We start from the raw sequence: 12536 nt of genomic DNA on the forward strand, positions 1-12536 counted from the left end.
AAGAGGAATGGTGTGTGTGTGTGTGTGTGTGTGTGTGATCACATGTGGGAGTTTTTCAGGAAAGCCATTCTGTTCCAGTCTGGGAAAATACTGATTGGATTTGTCTCACCAGAGGTTAACAGAGTACTTAAGGGTATTTAAAACAACAACAACAACAATTGTACAAATTACAAAGAAAAAAAAACGTTTCTGTCTACAGTGAGAAAACTACCCAGGAAAAGAACAATTTTTTTTCTTTTTTTTTTTTTTCACGTCAGATGGGTAATGTGCCGAGGTCGTAACAAGGTTTGAGGGTGGCACATGTCACACAGGAGCATGAACACCCAATCATCATGCTTATGAACTACAAAAAGAACTATTTTAATCCTTTTAGTTGACTTCAGAAAGGCCTTCTGTTCCCTTGCAGGTTAGATTTTTTCCTTTACCAAACATCCTTCATTACAAGGGTCCTGTAAGGCACCTGTTCCATACTCGCGTGCCTGGGCCCCCGTCCAGAGTTCCAGGAAAGTGGACCTGTTGGCTGGTCAACAGGCACCGTCAGCAGAAACACTCAGCTCAGAAGCTGGCCTGGAGTCCTCTGCTTTGCCCGCCCCCACCCACTCCCTCCTGAGATAGTTTCCTATGGGGGTAGGGGGAACCCTCAAAGGCCCTGTGATGTCAACTATCCGTTTTCTCCAAACATCAAAAGACCTTGGTCTCCAGCAACAGAGAGGAACAGGCTGAATCCATTTGTGACACGGAGCTGGGGTCAGGAGACACTGAATTTCGCCTGGTTTCGGCCACAGAACAGCACTGGGACATTGGGCCAGTCCCTCGACTTCTCCGACTCTCCATTTCCTTTGGGTCGTATCTGTTTGATGAACCAAAATTTCTCCCTGGTCCCGACCTTCCCGCCTAGTCCCTGAAGTTCTCCCAAAGCTGGCTGGCGGGTCTACTACTTTTGACGTTTTCAGAGCTCCTCAGGCCTCAAGTAGTTAATATGTAAACAAATGCAAATGAGAAGCCCCCCCATTTGTGATGCAAATGATAACCCAGGGAAATGGTGATCGGCTGGTTGTTTGAGTTTGAGATTCTTGGGAAAGAGCTGTTAAGACTGGACACCAAGACAGCAAAGCGGCAAATGCGATGCCTTTCCCAAGGACACCTGCCAGCCCTAATGTCGGATCTCTCCGAGCTACTGGTGGAATATCGTTTTTTGTTTGTTTTGTTTTGTTTTGTTTTGAACCTCCAAGCATGGGATCTCCTAAAATCCTCCCCTAGGAGACTTGGATTTTTCTCAAGAAACTCCAAATTTGCCTCTGGCCACTAACCAATGAGTGACTCACCCAACACTACACATAAAAACTGCACTCTTGCTCTGCCAACAAGAACAGAGAACATGTGCGTACATTCGTTTCTTGTTGCTTCTACTTTTCGCTTCCTGTATTATTTACAATCTCTTAGGGAAGAGAGGAAAGCCCCTCCCCATCCTCAGCACTTCAGAAAGCCCTGAAAATTTGGCATAGCCTGGTTTTACTATGTGTTTTGTGGGGGGGGGGAAGTGATCCCCTCCCCCAAAAAAACCCTAAAAAAAAAAAAGTAAAGAAGAAGAAGGTCGTGATCATTGCCAGCGGACTCGGAGGCAGAACTCAGAAGGAGAGGTGGGACTCAGAGTGGAAGTCCGTGGCTGGGGCGGGGGTGGGGGTGGGGGGTGGGGGGTGCTGTCTGCCCCCTCCCCCCAAAGGAAAGCTGTCAGTTAAAATAGGAACCTTGGCTTAAAAGGCTAAATGGAGTCCAGTCCAGCTGTAGCGGGGAATACTATTCAGTACACAGCCATGGATTACTGCAAAGGAAGGGCAGAGAAACGGCGCATTAGCCACACATTATTGCCACGTGACCTTCAGCTCGCTCTCTTGCTCTCTCTCTCTTGCCGGCTAAACACCAAAGGACGCTGTACCTTGTGGCCCTGACAGTGGAGGGCTCTCTACTTCAAAGGGGTTCCCAAAGCCACTATCCGATGGGCCCGTTATAAAAATTGGGGCTGAACTATGTTTTAAATATCACATCCAGGTAAAGTTAGGGACCTTCCGAGACAGAACCCCTCTTCTCTCCTCCCCAGCTGACAGTCCTGCCTCTTCTTATGGGTGGGTGGGTGGGGGGACACATGCAAAACACAGGTTAAAATTCATCCCATGCACCAACTAAAGACTGGAAGACCCATCAGAGCAAAGCTGAAAACATTGCTTCTTTGACCTTGCAGTCTGGCAGTTTCCAGCATGAACCTGCAACTAGGCCTGCCTGAGTGGAGCAGAGATACTGAGACACCTCAGAATTCCAGAAGTCTATCATTGAAGACACTAGGCTGATAATAACATTCAGGTTTATTCTCCCTTCTGCATTTGTGGGGTATCTGGAATTAGAGCGAGCAGAGGTCTATGGTCTTGTCTTCAGCAGTCATGTTTTCTGGAAAGGACTTGGTTCTGGATTTTTAACACAACTTGGGTGCAACTTACTTGGAGCAATTCAAAACTGGAAAAGGCGGGGCTGAGAGGCCTGAAGAAAAAGGCACCAGAGGATCTCCTTTTGGAGCTCTCTCAGAAGGGGCCATGGCTCCTGTTGGGGGTTAGGAGGGGGTCAGGGAAGCCCAGTGCATGGGGACTAACTGGGACTCACTGGCGCTTATGCAGCCACGGTGGAGGCAAATACTTCAGGGAAACAAGCAGCAATCAGAATTCGAACAGGGAAGCTGGTGGTGGAGAGTAGGAGATGGGACCCTTGAACATGTTATAGTCTGGCAAAGATGGCGGGTGAGTGGCTGGCGGTGGTGGGCGGGGGGAGGGACTGGGATGCAGGAGGCATCTCCACTTCCAAGCCACATGACTGCTGGCTTCTTGACCAGAGGCCAGACACCATCCTCAGACTCCCAGGCTTCTATAAACTTTAGCAGGAAAAGAGGGGAGGGCATGGGTTGTGTGCCCCCTCAGGCGTGTTAAGGGGGGATTAGAGAAAGGGAGGCTCAGCTCTGTTGCGCAGGAAAAGGGCGTCTACAGGAAGCCCAAACTGAAAATGAAAAGAGAAGTTGGGTTAATGAATGGATGGATTAATGTACAACAACAACAACAAAAGGTTAGAAGGAAATTGTCGTGATGGCTAATGGATAAATTAGGATATAGCTATGTTAGAATAAGGTCTTATTGCATTGGCTCCTGGAAACATGCTTTCTCTCTCACGTACCCCCATACCCCTCAGAGTGACAGGAGAGTGGCATTAGCTAAGCAAAATAATTATCAACAGCCAAAGAATACTTTCTCTCTTCTTAATTACTAGGTCCTGATGCCCCGCCCCAAGACACTGTACAGGAGTCCAGTCAGCAAATCTCCAACCAGGGGGCCTCAGGCCGCTGGGCAGAGCACCAGGCTCTTGGCCACAGCTTGCCTTGTCCCACAGGGAAAGCAGAGGGGGTGGAGGTTTCTCCTCAGGTAGACTCTGGAGCAGCCCCTCTTAACTAACTGGTACGCTGAGGCAGGACTGGGAAGTATCTGGAGATGGTTGAGGGGTGTGCAGTAGGGTCCAGACCACAGTTACCTGCCACTAACTCATTTTGGGAGCCTTGGTAAGCTTCTGAAATTCCCCACTCCACCATCCATTTGTCTTGCAAACTGAAGGCTATTCCTTTCTTCTCTGCCTCACAGGATTGTTGCAAGGGGAAAATAATATGTCGTCTGGAGAAACGCTTTGGAAAGTATTAAAATGCCACACAAATGCTCACCCCTTATTCTAGTCTTTGTCTACTTCCCGGGGGAGGAGAGACCTAAACAACATGGTGACGGCCTATGCTCTGGGCAGCGTGGGCGGGCGGACATATTTTGGTACGTGTATCCTGTCCACAACCTGTGTGCGTGCGCACACACACACACACACACACACACACACACCCCACGGGCCAAGGGGCCAGAAACCATTGAGATAACAGTATGGGCAACTGTGTAGGGGTCCCAGAGGAATATCTCTTGCAAGTGCAGACTGCGGGCCCCTAGATCCTCCAGACATTTCAAAACCAGGGAGGAACAGCGAGCCTTCCCCTGCCCGTGCTGCAGTTAATGAGGGGTGGCCTTTGTGATCTGCCCCTGGAATGAGGGCTTTGGAGGAGGGGACAGGCTGCCCTTGTGGCTTTCAGATGCCCTGGAGCCCAGGCCCCCCTCCCTTACTTGGTTTGGGACCATCCTCGCAGTCTGCTGGGGAGAAGCCTGCCAGGAAAAGCCGATCTACTTGGGGTTGGGGTGGGCTGTTCCCACTGGTTGCCAACTGTCTCTCACTTGTACAGCATGGCTTTAATTATAGTTTTGCCAGAATTCATTTTCGTAATGGCTACTAACAACGATTTACTCAGGAAAACATGAACCAAACTGTGTCAGGCCCTGGGCACTGCAACCAAAGTCAACCAAAGTCTAACCCACCAGGATTCGTCTTTGCTGTGGTCCTCCCTGAAAACAGGGGGGCAAATACGCGGAGCCCCTAGAGGCGCCGGACACTTTGCTGGAGGCATGAGAGCCACGGCAGTGGACAGACGCTCTAGGAATTCCAAGTTTTCCCAAATGGAGATCTGCAGCTTCATTCCCATCAACTAATAGGGGCTCCAAGACTTGCCTTTAAGCCAGACAATAAATCATTGCATTATTCTTTTAGGGTTGTTTCCTTTGGCCCAATTTCAGGGGCCTTGTGTTTCAGAAGCCTCTGGGGACTTCCTCCTGGAGATTTGCTTGAAATTAGGCTGTTTTGCCAGCTGCCCGAAGTCCCCAAACCGATACTGTCAGCCACAGTTTTGGCGAATAACAGCAGGCTGTCCATTTAAATCATAAACTACATTGTGAGGAGAAGCCTTCTTGATAGTTTACATTCCGTGATCCAGACAAGCCAAATGCGGAAGGCGTTTATGGGACAGCCGGGGTATTTGGAACACTGGCTAGAATGTGATGGTAACAAATTGTGCATTTTGTAGGTGTGGTGATGGTGGCGTTGTGGTTATGGGTTTGTTTTTTTTTAAGAGTCATCATCTCTTAGAGACCCCTGTGTAAGTACTGACAGATGAAATGATATGGCTTTTGCTTTACGGAATCCAGCAGGTTTGGGATTAACAGGTGAGATGGCATTGGCCATATCTTGAGAGTTTTTTGGGCACTGGGCTGTGGACACATGGGGTTACATTATACTCTCTTCTCTCTTGTTTCTGTCTGGAAGCTTCTATGGCCAAGTTTAAAAAATAGCAGTAAGCCTAATTCTGTGAAACATATACTTATGTTCCCTTGCTACTCACTGAGTCTAGAAGAATAGATAAAAGGTGCTTAATCATTGCTATAATTAACTTATAAACTACATGATGCCAAGGACTGTATTCACTCCACAGACATACCAGCCCTCAGGAATCCATGCTGCCAAAGGTTGCCTACTTGCCTTCTTATCGAAGGAGTTCAGGCAGCTGGTCTTTACAGAATGAGATGTAAGGAAATCTCTATAATATTTTAAATCTCATTTTCTTCCATTTTTATTATGTTTTTTGGGGGAGAGGGGTGGGCACAGAGCCAAAGGCAAATTTGAGAACCTGAACCCCTTGAATAAGAAACGGCCACCAGAGGGAAACAGAGAAGCAAGTTTCCGCTGACTTGGAACATTCCCAAACCTGGGGTTCAATGTCAACCCTGACATTACAGGACAGACCAGCGAGCCCATTGATCTCCCTCGTCACTACCCATTAGTTAATTTTGAAAGCGATGATTAGGGCACTTTTAAGAGAAAGAAACAGCCACGAGTGACACCTCAGCTACCCATCACAGAATCCACCTAGGCTACCCAGCCGTCGCAGGGGCAAGTCTGAAACCACTCCGCTTGTCCCCACGCAGGCCAACATTCCACACGTACCCCGGAGACTACAGCGAACTGCTGCTTAATGCTGTCAGTCACAAGAGCTAGGACGGTGAAGCAGCTTTTTGGTGACTGAGTATGTGTGTTGAGTGGAGAGCGGGATTTGGGGAGATGTGTTCTAGAAGCCACGGCCAGTTCGACTGAGAGTTAATAAAGCTTACCAGGACCTGGGTCTCATGCAGCATGCAGCAAACAGCAGAGTTAACTGTAAAACAGTAAGAGCTGATGAAGAAAGAGTGAGCTTGAGGACAAATCCAATTTTATGAGTTGACGCAAACAATGAAGGGTTAGCGATCAAAGGAAATGAGGAAGAGTGGGGGTGGGGGAGAGGGAGGGTGGGCTGGTAGGGACCCCTGAACCACGGGTACTCTTTCTTAACCTCTGGAGAAGACATGTCTTGCTATGGAGGGTCTTCTGCCTGGAGTGGGAGAGGGGGGATCTGTCCACGTGAGACCACTAGGAGGGAGCGCCTGGTCTGGGAGGAACTTCAAGTGAGCATCTGAATAGGGAATATTTACAGTTTAGTGTCAGTGCGGTCCAAACAAAGGAGTCTCCTCATTCCTGCGAGCAGGCTGTGAGGCTGGCCTGGGGACTGAGCTCACAAATATACCAGGCCAAGAAGGCAGCCGGTTAGAGCTGGAGGACAGATTTAGTTTTTTCCAATCTTAAAAATAAGAACCCATTCTTGCTGGTGTCACTCACACACAAGCCCAGATCAGTTAATATCCGGCGTGTCCAAAGAGGCTTTTTTCTGGCTAGTTGAACTTTGTCCATCAGGTAACACCAAAACAAGTTCATTAGTCCGTGAACCTGACACAGAGTCTGGGGACTCAGTAACACAAATTTCTGGGCTCATGGGTGACAATGTTCAAATTACACTTTTGAATAATCGGATTGGGGCACTGAGTTCCTTCAGAGAGTAACTCCTTTACTGTTGTGCCGAAGCCCCTGTTTTATTCCTAAGTGATCAGTTGAGGCAGGAACAAGTCGCTAAGAACAGAAGGTAAAGATCGTGGACACCTTTTAGATCCTGGAGTCCCTTTGGTAAGGATGTGGCCCGGGATTCCCCTTGAGGGCTTCCCGTGTCACACTGTGCAAGCAACTAGAGCACAGGGGGACCCCTGGATAAGTCCCACTGGGAATCCTTTCCTCTCCTCTGGCTCCGGGATGCCGAACGGGGAGCTCGGGCCAGCAAAGCCTTGAGTCAGCTCAGGGTTATGCGCCCGCACGGGAGCAGGAGCCTGTGCTGTCCTGCCTTACCAAGTACCGGGGGGACGGACAGACTCTACAGTCACTGCCCTGCTTGAGGTTGGGGCACATGGAGTCTACTAGCACCTGGGGGCTCCCCACCAAGTACTCACCACCTGACAATGATGCGGCCAAGAGGGAGGGATGGCACAAACTGGGAGACCCGGACTGGGCTGCAGCCTTCAGTAAAAGCAGTTAAACTGCTGGCTGCAGCTAAGTGAGAAGGGGGTTGGGGGGGCTACAGGCATGGGGAGGTGAATACCTCAGACAGAATGAACAAGCAGGCCCGTAAGCCACATCGGCACCAACCTCTCGGGGAGAAAGAGGGTGCCTGGGGGCTTCTGCTAAGGCGGGCTCTCTCCTCTACCCTCTAAGCTCTCCTCCTCCTTCACCTGTTCCTTGCAATTCTGCAGATCTCATGGTTTCCTCCTTTCTTTCTCCCCTCCCATGCTCCGTTTGCCCCCCCTTCTGTCCCTCCCTCCCCTGCTACCTGGACCTTGCCGGGCTTTCCCACCCAGCCGAGCAGGGGGGCCGGGCCCCCGGGACCACAGCCCGCCCCTACACTCAGTTCCCCCAACTCAGGGAACACGGAGACCAGTGATAAGGGACCCAAATGCAAAACGCACCTGTCAGCCCACAGCCCACCTCTGGTCACTAACCCTTGCCCCCTGCCCGCTCTCCAGGCCCTGTGCTGAGGGGACGAGCAGGAGGAGAGAGAAGCCACAGCCCCGGAGCAGCCTGCCACTTACTTTTTCTTCTCTTTGTCCCTTTTCAGAGTCTGTGAGCCTCCAGCCTGGGAGCCCTGGGACTGAAGCAGCTCGGCCGCCGTCTTTCTCTGTTTGAAGGCGTTCACTTCATCATCCAGGGACTTCTTCTTGTCCTCTAGCTTCTTCTTCTCATCCTGGTGTAGCTTCTTTAGACGGTCAAACTTCTCGTGCAGCTGGCAGGGAAGCACAGGGGGTCTGAGGAGAGGTCCCCTGGGAGCAGCTCCTCATGGAGCCAAGTCCAGGGCAGGTGGGGGCCGGCGGGACCGGCGGGACCAGTGGGGACCTGAGGAGACATTTCTGCCAGGGATTGCTGTGATAGCACCAGAGGGCATGGTGTCTGGGGTAGGGCCCTCCCCTGCCACCTCACCTCCACGTCTCTGCTCTTGAATGTGGTCAGGGGACTGTTATTAATGTCTATTAATTAATAATTAATTATTATCATCAAGAACCATTCTGGTGGTGTTTGTATTTTATGAGGAAACAGGGCAGAGAAGTGAAGGAATTTGCCCAAGGTTAATCCATACTTCGGAGGATTATATGGCAAGATGGCCCAATATGAGAGGGGGCCTCTGCCTTTCCTTACTCCCTCTGGTCAAGGAGGATCACCACGGGTTACAGGGAAAACTTCAGCAGTGCCGAAGCTGGTCATAGAAAATACTTGTCCTCAGACGTGGAAGGAGATGAAAGGATTTTATAAAATGGAATGAGTGCAGAGACCTCAGCTTTGACCAAGGGGAGACTCAGCTAGCCCTGGATAGAACCCAGACACCCGAAGGAGAACGGTAAGAACATTCTGGCACGCCACTGTGCTAACAAACCAGAATGTGATCAAGTCCCCTGAATACCAATATAACCTCACTTTCTTTTGAGGATTCTGGAGAGAATTTAGGATTCCATAGCAATCAATACCACGGAGGAGGACAGGTCTCCGGGTCCTACAGGTGTTTGGGACCGCCACTTAGTAAGGGGAGATGGATGACAGGCTGCCCGAGCAGACCGACTTTTACTCGTCCCCTGGGGTACGGTGGTGGAGGCTGTGGCCATCCATTTGCTCTAACCTGGCTTTCGTTCACTGGCCTTTCACTCATTTATCTTTGAGAACCCCTTGCGTCTCCTCCAAGGTACGAGGTGGCATTTTGCTTTTGAAAAAGTGAAACTGAAAAAAAAAATCAATATCCATGTCATGGACTTTTCCTTTGACTCTTGAGCAGCACTGCCCCATAGAACTTTCTGCAGTGATGGACATGTTCATAGTTCATTTTACTCTCCAATATGGTAGCCACCAGCTGCAGGAGGACTGAGCATTTGAAACGGGGCTAATGCGACTGAGAAACTGAGTTTTACATTTTATTTCATTTTAGTCCATTTAAGTGTAAATAGCCACAAGTGGCTAGTGGCTATGGGAGTGCGAGGCTCTAGAGAATTAAGGAACACGGAATGAGAACACATTCCGGCCTTGGGGAATGAGGGATCAAGAAGACACAGATCTCACAGCATCCTCGGTGCCAGTCAAGGCAGGGTTGCTGATGCTGGGCCCCATTCCTGCCTGGAAGCTTCGAGGCTCCTGCCGGCTGTGTCCTTGGGGCAGAAGCCTCTGCTGAGTCCAAGCTGAGCCCCCTCTTCCTGTCTGTTGGGCAGTCAGGGTCACATTTACCTCTTTCTCTGCCTCTTTAAGTTCAGCTTCTTTCTCTTTGACTCTCTGGACGAACATCTGTCTCATCTCCTCTTCTTTCTTCTGGAGCTCCCCCAGGAACTCATTCCTTTTGGCCTCATATGTCTCCTGTAAGCTGCAAATACGGTCAGGTTAATTCCCCTGCCTTTGGAATGGCTCTTCGTCAATGAAAACTGGCCCCAGTGATCCTCCTTGGGTCCTCCCATCCCCTCTCTCCCCCATTCTGGGAGAGGTGCAAAGACAGAACCATAAAGCTGCAGGCAGCTGGCTCGGCGTGTGGCCGTAGGGTCACGGGCTGCTCGCGGGGGCTGAGGTAGCCCTGGGGAACTGATAAGACACTTGGAACTGAAAGTGACTCCGAGCATCTGTTTCTCTAACCCGGTTACACAGGTGAGGAAAGAGGACCAGAGAGGTGAGGCGATTTGCTCAAGGCCACATGGCTAGATAGAGGCAAGGCAGGAACCAGAAGCTGGGTCTCTGGTCTCTTAATCTGGGTCCTTCCTCTGCACCTGACTCCGACGTCCTGGCTCCGAAATGGACCACATTAGTAGACTATTCCAAAAAAACACGTGGTGAGACGCCATCGTGTGTAGACACAGGCCCAAGCGACACTATGCTAGTCATTCAGCATCTAGAGCCAACAGCCACTGGGCCCACCACCAAGGAACTCAAGGTCGGTCTACTGGGAGGTGCCCAGGCCAAGTCTCCCTGCCCCCAGCCTCAGTTTTAAAACCACAGGAGTCAGCCTAGTGAAGAAGAGGAGGGCTCATGCTCTGAAGAGGGCAGCAGGTGTGGAGAGACGATGATGCACTTGGGGAGCCGGGTGGGTCCAAGATGGCCGGAGAGGATCGCAGAAGCTTTGGAGCAGAGGAGGGGGAGGTTCCCAAGTCCAGCGGAAGACAGCAGGTGTTGGAGGTCACCTTACACACTTGGCCTTTTAGCCACTGCAGGGTTTCAAGCAGGAGGACTGACTTCACGCCATTTGAAAATGAGAAAGACCCCTCCGGCTGTTGCGTGAAGGACAGACTTCCCCACAGTCCCAAGAAGAAATGACGGGATCGCTCACTCCCACAAGAAAGCCGGAAAAAAACAATGAGATCTTGCCATTTGTCACAAGACGGATGGAGCCCGGGGCGGGCGGGGGTGGGGGCGTAAGAGTAAGTGAAAGGAGTCGGTCAGAGAAAGACAAATGCCAGGTGATTTCACCTGTAGGTGCGACTTAAGAAACAAAACAAATGAACAAGGAGAGAGGAGAGACAGACAAACAAAAAAAACAGACTCTTGGGGCACCTGGGTGGCTCAGTGGGTTAAAGCCTCTGCCTTCGGCTCGGGTCATGATCCTGGGGTCCTGGGATCGAGCCCTGCATTGGGCTCTCTGCTCTGCAGGGAGCCTGCTTCCTTCCTCTCTCTGCCTGCCTTTCTGCCTGCTTGTGATCTCTGTCTGTTAAATAAATAAATAAAATCTTTAAAAAAAAATTAAAAAAAAAACAGACTCTTAAATACAATGAATCATGGAACACTGCATCAAAGACTAATGGTGTACTATATGGTGACTAACATAACATAATTTAAAAAATACAGAGAATAAGGTTGCCAGGCGTGGGTTGGGCAGGGGGTGTTGGGAGGAGATAGGTGGGAATGGAGGAAATGGGATAAAGAAGGAACGATGTTGGGGGGGGGCGCCTGGGTGGCTCAGCGGGGTAAGCCTCTGCCTTTGGCTCAGGTCATGATCCCAGGGTCCTGGGATTGAGCCCCACATTGGACTCTGTGCTCGGCAGGGAGCCTGCTTCCCCTTCTCTCTCTGCCTGCCTCTCTGCCTACTTGTGATCTCCGGCTGTCAAATAAATAAATAAAATCTTTAAAAAAAGAAGGAACGATAGGATCTGCATGTTAAGGGTCAGTGGGGATGGCAGATTTGGGGGAACCTACGGGACAGTGAAGGAAGCAGAAGGACGTTAGAATAATTTGGGTTTTTTGGCTCAGGCAACCAGGTGGACAGTGGACCCAGGAAGTGCAGCAGGGAACCCTGGGAAACGGGTGTGTTTACAAGGGGACAAGACGGAGTGAAGCTTAGACCGCTGCACTTGGGGGTATGTCCTCCATGGGGCGTCCGAGTCAGAATATCTGGTTGGCAATTGGAACAATGGGTTTGGGGCTCAAAAGTACGATTACGGTGTGGGAGTCATCTCTTTCTAGGTGGTAAGAAGGGCTGATTGTAGACCGAACTTGCTGCCAAGAGAACACAGAAGGACAGGAGCAGAGGCCCTGGGAAGGAACCCTGGGGTACCCCAACATTTAAAGTGAGCTGCAGAAAAGGAGCATGCCAGTGTGGCCCGGAGGAGGAACGAGACAGAAGGACCCGACCCAGCCCGGCCAGTGTGAGGGAAGCCAAAGGCAGAGAGAATTTCAGGAAAGAGGCGGTGGGGAAGGATACTGAACGACGTGGTGAAATAGAAAACAATGGGACTCGGAGGCCCCATCATAACTAGCCACGAGTATGTGATTGTCGACCTCGGAGAGGCGTGGTGGGGGCAGAAGGCAGTAATTACAAACCATTCTTTCTCTTTCCCACCAGAGCCACACTTCTTGAAAGGGCAGGGGAGGAAGAGTTAAGGGAGCATTTCTTCAGGATGAGCATGTTGGCTTGCAATGTGGAAAGCAGCCAGGGCGGAGGGCAAAGATTTGGGTAACAGGTGTCCAGGATGGAGCGGGAGGAGGGGCGGGGACTAGAGATGAGCAGGCAGGGGCACACGCCCTCCTCCACAGAAGCAGATTAAAGCTGTGGGAGAGGGGCACCTGGGTGGCTCAGTCAGTGAAACGTCTGCCTTCAGTTCAGGTCATGATCCCGGGGTCCTGGGATCGAGTCCCGTGTCGCCCTCCTTGCTCAATGCAGAGCCTGCTTCTCCCTCTGCCCCTTCCCTCCACCCCGCTTGTGCTCCCTCTCTCTCTGA

The 12536-nt window shown here is 50.8% G+C and overlaps 1 protein-coding gene across 7 annotated transcripts in view; it reads right to left on the reverse strand.

The window, feature by feature from the left end:
- Nucleotides 1-249: 249 nt before the first annotated feature.
- The window catches only part of SEPTIN6 (septin 6), a 60901-nt gene continuing 48614 nt past the window's right edge, over nt 250-12536 (reverse strand). For 3 of the 7 annotated variants that reach the window (XM_080795092.1, XM_080795090.1, XM_080795089.1), the window contains 4 exons: nt 9568-9700; nt 7896-8086; nt 6060-6103; nt 2341-3039 (listed from right to left, as the gene is read on the reverse strand). In XM_080795092.1, the coding sequence (XP_080651218.1) occupies nt 6100-6103; nt 7896-8086; nt 9568-9700 (328 nt within the window). In that variant the 3' untranslated portion in view covers nt 2341-3039; nt 6060-6099. Of the gene's footprint in view, nt 1823-2340; nt 3040-5493; nt 6121-7895; nt 8087-9567; nt 9701-12536 lie in introns of those variants that run through there. The other 4 variants (XM_080795091.1, XM_080795088.1, XM_080795087.1 and 1 more) reach the window with 3 other exon arrangements.

The sequence above is a fragment of the Martes martes genome, assembly GCF_963455335.1.
Source record: "Martes martes genome assembly, chromosome: X".
Taxonomy (NCBI): Eukaryota; Metazoa; Chordata; class Mammalia; order Carnivora; family Mustelidae; genus Martes; species Martes martes.